Consider the following 7,640-nt stretch of genomic DNA (forward strand, 5'->3'; position numbering starts at 1 on the left):
CCTATTATTGGTAGTCGTGAGCTGCAAAACTTTGTTAAAATCTTTAGAACAGAGACTGAGTAGTTTTTGCATTAATTGGAGCCTGAAAATTCAAACAATATCTCAAGTCCATAATATCCATTTTCCCAAGGTATGCAGATTGTTGCTCATTCCGTGCCAAAGTTGCACAACAATGCTGCTACTTCATTTCCCCATGTTGCTGAGTATGGAATGACGCAACAATGAATCTTTATTCCATGCGCGTTCCCGTAAGATACATTTGATTTTGTATGGGAAAAATTTCAGCAGCATGCTGCCACACCACGAAATTATGGGAAAGTCTCCACAAAAACACTCTATTCTCCACTGAAAAGAATACTCCACGAATTGAGAGCGAAAAATGTCAGTATTTTTGGTGCGCTAAATTGAGTTTGGCGGTCAATTTGAAATGTGTCTTAATATTTGGAAAAATAACTTGATTTGTTTTGTCGAGTGACCTCAGAAACCAAGAACCAGTAACCAGTAAATAAGAAAAAAAAAAAATTAATAATTAATAATTTGTTTAGCCCGATACTATCATGATAGTATCGATTGTTTTTTTCAAAACATTCAAAGCTATCGATGGCTCAACTATCAATCGTTTGACAGCTCTCCCCCTAAAAGAAAGACCCCCCGTTAACTTTTTCCCATTCCCCCCCCCGGGGTTATCAAACATTAAACCAGTGTGACCGGGGACTTATCGGTCAAATATACCGAAATATACCTTCTCATTTCAAAAATAAACTGTAAATATACCAATGGAAAATAATTTAATATTTGTTTTTATTCAAATTTTATTAAATACAAAAGTAACAAAACCGTATTTTCCACGGCTCGTTCTCGATGATTCTCCGCTTTAGGTTATTTCGTATATTCAAAATTGTGGATGCCACAAGTTTTAGTCTTTTACGGGGGCGCCACGGGTGGAGCGAAATTTTGAAATACACTTATGACAGTAATCTGGTTTCAGTATTCCACCTCACAAGATTACCTATAAACGATCCTCTCAAGCCTCTACAAGGAACAATCCGACCCTAAACATAGCCATCCAGCCTCGACAGGATTTTTCGAATCATCTCAAAATTTCAAGCGTTATTACTGGACAGGTGGTAAACGCTTGCCAACGATTGAGGAACTATAACAACGTTTTCTGGACGAAACACTATATCTTACAGATGTAGCATTTAAAACTAGGATTTTCCGGCACACTAAAAAATTCAACAGGGCTTTGCGTATGAGCTAGGAATTCTTATTAATAGACTAACTTACAAGAATAACAGATAATCACAGTTTATGCGGTTTTTGGACTGCCGGGCCGCTGCTGGGCCGCAGCAACAAGCTCGACAGATTGCTGTAGGGCACCTCAAATGCCAAGGAGAAAACGATGGAAACCAGGTACACAATCAGCGTGAAGCCACAGGACATCACGGACTGAAAGAAATTTGTAAGTCGGTTAAAAAGGCCGAACTGGCACCAACGACTGATTATAACCCACCAGCATGAAGGGGTCCGCGTCTGTGCTGGCACTGGTCAAACTATATGTGAAGGTAATCACTAGCGGATTCACCAGGTAAATGGCATACGAGAGCCGATTCAGATGCTGGAAGCACTGCGCCTCAAGCATGCGCGACCACCACACCCCAGTGCCCGTCGCACTGCCCAGAATCATCCAGCACACGGACAGGGAGAAGATCCCTCGCCCCAACACGAACAGCGAGGTGGTCAGCATACGTCCCAGATCCCGCCTGACAGTCGCGTAAATGCAAGATATGAATACATTTAAGGAGAAGTGCCAGAGCCAGCGAGTCTGCTGTTCACTCAGCTCCACATGTAGCCGCCGCTCCAGCAGACACCAGGCTGCGATAGCCCCAATAATGTAGGGTAGAACGCGCACAAAGGGACTCGTATAGATCTGGGTACCGGTGGCGTATGTTGAGTCGAAGGAGAATTCGAACTTGTGGTTGATACCAATGCCATAGGACCAGGTTATGGTGGCCAGGAGTCCAGTGATCGTTAACAGCTTGGCAACTTTCGGATGTCTGTGCGAAAGATGAGCGTAAAGGATATACATACATATGGATAAATGTCACTATAACTGATCCTATCCGATCTCACCTGGCATAGACAAAGAGAATGACATTTGCCACTAGGAAAAACTGCATGTCGCAGGCCAAGCTCCAGCTCCAGTTGACGCAGAGCTCGCGGTGATCGAACAGGTTCTGGATGAAGAGCAAGTTCCTCCACCAGTGCTGCGTGCAAAGCTCATCGTACCGCTCGTTGATGTGGTATACAGAAACGTCTCCGATGTAGGCAAACGCTAGGTCAACGCTGCCCATGACAATGAGGTAGAGGGGGCCCAGCCTCAGGTATCGGTGGAACAGCAGCTTGCCGAAGAGCTTGGCATTGCCGCATAGGCCATTGCGACGCACTGCCTCCATTTGCTTGGCATTCCGCAAGAAGTTGTAGGTCTGCAGGAAGCCACTGATGTCGTACGGATCCAGAGTTCGATTAGTCAGTAAGATATGTGAAAACTGAGGGAAACTTACCTGATGGTGAAGAACACATCCACAAGGAGGGGGGCCGAGGAGACGTACTGGAAGAAGGCCTTCTCAGCGTACAGCAGGAGCACCGTCTTGTTGTGGACGGTGAAGTACATGTACCAAACCACATGGAAGACCAGGATCCAGATGGCGCACACCGAACGCAGTCCATTCATGATGGGAACCTCTCCGGAGCTGTTCTCCCTGGTGGCTAAGATCTTTCTCCAATTGCTGGGCATATCGTAGCAGGAAACGAAACGCTGCAAGGGCTGCCACTTCAGCATAGTGTCCAGAGCCTGCCACAGCTCCGATTCAACTGGCGCCAGTCCGGGATTGGGCTCATCCCCACGCTTGGCTACGCGCAGCTGCTGGGCACAAAGCGTCAGAGCTCCAGTGACCAGAAGCGAGGCGACCATGAGCTTGAACGACGCTCGCTGGAAGAACTGTTCGCTCCTCAGCTTCAGATCCTTTATGTAGAGCACCTCTGGTCGCATGTCGAAGATGTCGTTATCGATGAAGCTACCATCGGCCACATACTCCCTGGCCAGCTGTTTCACCTCCTCCGACTCGCACGCCTTTGGCAGGCAGAGACCGATGTGAAGGATCTGTTCCGACATCAGCTTGATCTCCACCTGCCATGGGGAGCTGTGCCGCAGGTAGATCACCCGGTAGTCCATCTCGAAGGGAGCGCTTTGCGTCAGAATGCTGTAGTGCATCACCCGCTCGTAGTTCCTCGAGAGCGTGATACCCACTGGACGCTGAACACCTTTGCAAGCCGCCCGGCTGCCCAGCCAATAGTTCTGGCCAAATACGAAGCCCGACGGCTTGGTCCCAGACGCGTCGAGCACTGAATTGGGGACATGGGAGAGCAAAAGCGATAATTAGCGTTGGCTGGAGACTTGGCACGAATCGACCCAACTCACCTTTCATGGCCCACGGCTGCTTGCTGAGGATACCCCGCTGCACCTGCTGCAGCTGGGTATGGCACGCGCCATTCACATTGCTTTCGTTGGCGGCTTTGGTCAGGCCAAAGATGACAGAGCTGAGAATTGTATGCGCCTCGGGACGTCTACCTAACTGAGAGCTTATTGGTGGCGGAAGCAGAGTCGGCGGAGGGGCTTGGGTGACATTGAGTTGTCCATAACTATAGCGATGATGTCGCGGCGTAGACTTGTTTGCGGCAGCATCAGCAACGAGTGCAAAGATCCCAAGTATGATGAGGGCCGCTTTCCAATCTCTCCCCATGCCGATCGACCGCTAACGAGCGGGAGCTGGAAGATGACAGAGTTGAAGAGTTTGAACATTTATTTACCCATAAATACTACTACCCCACAAGTGAGAGTACGTGTATTGTCAAGTCGAGACACATAGTGACAATGGCGGCCCTTTAGGAGTGGAGTGGCGTTAGTGGCGGGGAGAACTCGTAACGTCTGAATGCAAACACGACACACAAACATTGACAAAAACATTTACTGAGAGTAAACTTCCTACCGGAACAGATTCGATGCATTTTGGAGCTTGCCTAACATTAGCTGACGCTGAACCCGAAACCGAAGACCCCCCCAAACCGCGGAGAACTCTTAAAGAAGGCACGGCACGGGGCCTGGATAGATGCTTCGAGCAGAACACGTGTTATTCCAGCAATCCGACTCTCAATCGCAGAACATGGATTTGCTGTGAGTGCTGGAAGTGGCATTGGACAACGGTTGGAGTTCAATTCAAACATCATTCACTTAGCCACATCCGAGGCTTGAGTGCGACTCAATGCCATCCCGGGACATAGGCCATATTGCAGCGGATTAGTTTTATGTTCAAGCGAAAAATCGCAACAACAGAAATACCCAAGTGCTCGTACAGATAATGGGCTGGACGATCGTTACTTGAAGGTTTATGGGTTACCAAAATGCACAATACCCTTCGATCTGGTCACTGGCTGCTGATTCATTCGATCTATAGTATTAAAGCTCAAAGAGCTAACAATCTATTTGCTCAATAGTATTGATTGTTTATTATTTCTCCATTTTGCAAAGCTCAACAATTAGAGAATTTAACCCTAGTTCAATGAGGTATTAGTCATTCCTTTCCTTGGCGCGCCCAACCCCTTGAACGTGTGACAGAATTTACATGCACACATTTGAGATTCTAGCCAAATTAGTGTTTGCCTCAAATACTTATCCCATTCGGGCAAATGGTACAAGTATTTGCTTAGGTCTCGCATGCTGATCGACAGCCAGAGCCCTGGGGCTTTTTGCTATACTCGTAACGCATGCGTGGACAAAAATTGAATAATATCCGAACATTTTCAGTACTGTTCAAGCAGTTCCATCCAAACCAATCCATTCAATTCACCCCAACCCATCTAAGACGCGTTGTAAGCCGCGCGGCAAGGGAGTTTGCATTTTATTGTATGGCAGTTAATGGGTTTTCGATGAAATAAAACCGTTTCAAGGGTAAATCTCTGCGCTCGGCTCGGCTCGGCTCGGATTCGCATCTCTTTTTTTGGCTATGCAAATGAACCTTCACCTTAACTTTGGCAGCGAATCGGGTCCCGATCGAGAGTTATTCGACCAGCTTTGTCCACACTTTGGACAAACGATGGTTTTGTAACTAATATTAGTTGCGTGCTGACTCCGGTTTTGCCATGTTTGCGGGCTCGAATTTGTATGGAAATGGTTGTGTTTGGTTATTAATGAAAATGGCATAAGCAAGTTTGCTGATTTATTGTTTTTGCTCCTTATTTCTGCTACTCGTGTGTACATATATAAATTTGGCACAGATTGAGATTAGTTTTTATGGGTCGCCACTCGAGTTGATCTTAGACTCAATCCGGATTAATTTTAACCACTGATAAAAAATCATTACGTTTGACCTACTTTCCGAGTTGAAGAAAACAAATATGCAATCAATACAGAACTATCCTTGAGTTATTGATTTTATTCGATACGTTTTGTTGGGTTTGCTTAGCTTTGTTTATTTGTACTATTCGGAATCGAAAACAAAATAAAACTCCTGCGCGTATTTCAAATTTCCGTTGAAGTTTTTGTAGTTGATCCGCGCAGGTTCGCGTCTGCCCGTGAAACTGTGTCGCCCTTCGCTGCGGCTCCAACCTTTATAAACTCCGTAAGCGCTGGAAACACGTGAATAGATATCAGCAGCAGCAGCGGCAAACCCAGCGCCAGCGCCAGGGGCAGCAAATTTGACAACCAGAAACACCAACAAGTCCAGCGATGAAAGCGAAATTGTTGTTCGGCTGCGAACGTTTCGTTAGCTGCTGACTCTCATTGTTGTTTATATTTGGGGCTTTGGGGGAATCTGGCAGACGGCGTGCAGTATTGAGCGCCTGCGTCACGGGCCGCGCTCGGAACAGCACTCATCGGGCAGTTCTGGTTTTTCATTGAGCCGATTGAAGCGTTCATTGACATTGCTTCGATAAGGGGGCGTGTGCGGGGAGCTACCTGAATCCTCATTGCAGGGTAAGCCAGGTTAATAATAGCTGAAAGGAGTCATACGACATCGGAAGTAGTACTTTAATTATACACAGAATGAAATGAACACAAAGGAGCAAGGAGGAATGGAAAGTGCCATATTAAAAGCAGGGTCAACAGGAATTATATCCAGATACGGAAAATTAAATGGAGTTTGAGTTAGAATGTATAATCTTTTGCACGTCACTAGTTTAAAGATCAATTAATAATTAATAATTGTGCAATAGCATGATTTTTAAACTGATTTCTTTTGACAAAAACCTTTGACCAACAAACCTAAATCTTTTCAGTATTCCCAGACTAAGCCCACGCAAGACACTTTACCATCTATGAACATATATGTATGTATATTTATTTACTATGGCAGCTACATATTGTATGTACTATATTTGGGATTTGCCTAAAGAACAAATCCCACTGTCTTATTGTTTGTTTTTAGATAATGCGATTATTAGATTATATAATTATATTAGATTAATTGAGATTAATTGATTAGCTTCGTCTTTCTTTAATGTCTTTTCGTTGTCATTTCTCGTTTCTAAGTTTCTTAGTGATCCGATGTTGATGAGATCTTTTTGAGTTATCCAAAGAGATATATATATATATATGTATGTATGTAGTTTGGTATTCACTGATGATCCAGTTGTTCCTGAGGGTAGAACCTTTAAGATCTTGCGAGGATGAGTCGTCGAGTTCAATACGTGCAGCAGTCGCACAAGTCATCATCCGCAGAGTTTTAAATTGATTTCGCATATATTTTTCAGTGTACTCTCAGCAGGGTCATAGGAAAATTTTAAAATGAAGTTAAAATGAGTATAATCATAATTATTATTGTAGTTCTCCTTCTCCCTTTTACGCTTCCAACTCGGCTTTCAGAGTCAAGTTTTGCTTGTACTTGTTTTCAATAAAATAAACTTGATTATATTGTAGGATAAAGTTGAAAAGTTGAAATATCATAATCACAATCATTCCCAAATAAATTTTGTTTTAGCGGCTTGTTAAGCCGTCTACACATCGTTCTATTCCAATTTCTCGTGCAACAGCTTAAATAGACCTTTTTTGCTCAATGAAGCAATGCAGTTGGCAATTGTTTTGCTTTTATTTTCTGTGGGCTTTCGCGAATTTCCTGACTAAGAGCCAATCGGGCTTCTTCCTCTGTCCTTATTTTAAGAAAAAATTTTAAGAATTATTTGTATATATTTTGCCTGTAGAAGCAATGTTTAACCCAAAAGCGAATACTTTCGGGTTTGATCGAACATGCAACATGTTTGAAATTCCCCGCCATTTCGTGGTGTGAGCTGCATGCTGCTGATATTTTTTCACTCAGATGAAATGTATCTAAATAAATAAATGTATCTAGATACATTTGATTTGTATGGAAAATTTCAGAAAAATGTGAAAGGAATAGCAGCATTGTTCCGAAACATGAGACCAGGCCCGAAATAAGCACAATTCTTCATACCTTGGGGAAATGGATATTATAAAATTGAGGTAATGTTTATCATTTCAGACTCTATTCTATTTTTTGTTTTTTATGCTTTTTTTTTTACAAAACAAATCCTGAATATGATTTCCGATCATGAACGGAGAACGCTTA

The 7,640-nt window shown here is 43.9% G+C and overlaps 1 protein-coding gene across 1 annotated transcript; it reads right to left on the reverse strand.

Moving 5' to 3' along the window:
- Positions 1-852: 852 nt before the first annotated feature.
- LOC111075243 (nose resistant to fluoxetine protein 6) lies at positions 853-5,861 on the reverse strand. The gene is made up of 6 exons (XM_041593164.1): positions 5,432-5,861; positions 3,482-3,829; positions 2,565-3,405; positions 2,134-2,499; positions 1,514-2,057; positions 853-1,449 (listed from the first exon to the last, which is right to left on the reverse strand). The coding sequence occupies exons 2-6, from the start codon at positions 3,801-3,803 to the stop codon at positions 1,303-1,305; spliced, it is 2,220 nt and encodes a 739-aa protein (XP_041449098.1). The 5' UTR covers positions 3,804-3,829; positions 5,432-5,861; the 3' UTR covers positions 853-1,302.
- Positions 5,862-7,640: the final 1,779 nt, after the last annotated feature.

Source organism: Drosophila obscura, unplaced genomic scaffold (genome assembly GCF_018151105.1).
Source record: "Drosophila obscura isolate BZ-5 IFL unplaced genomic scaffold, ASM1815110v1 contig_186, whole genome shotgun sequence".
NCBI lineage: Eukaryota > Metazoa > Arthropoda > Insecta > Diptera > Drosophilidae > Drosophila > Drosophila obscura.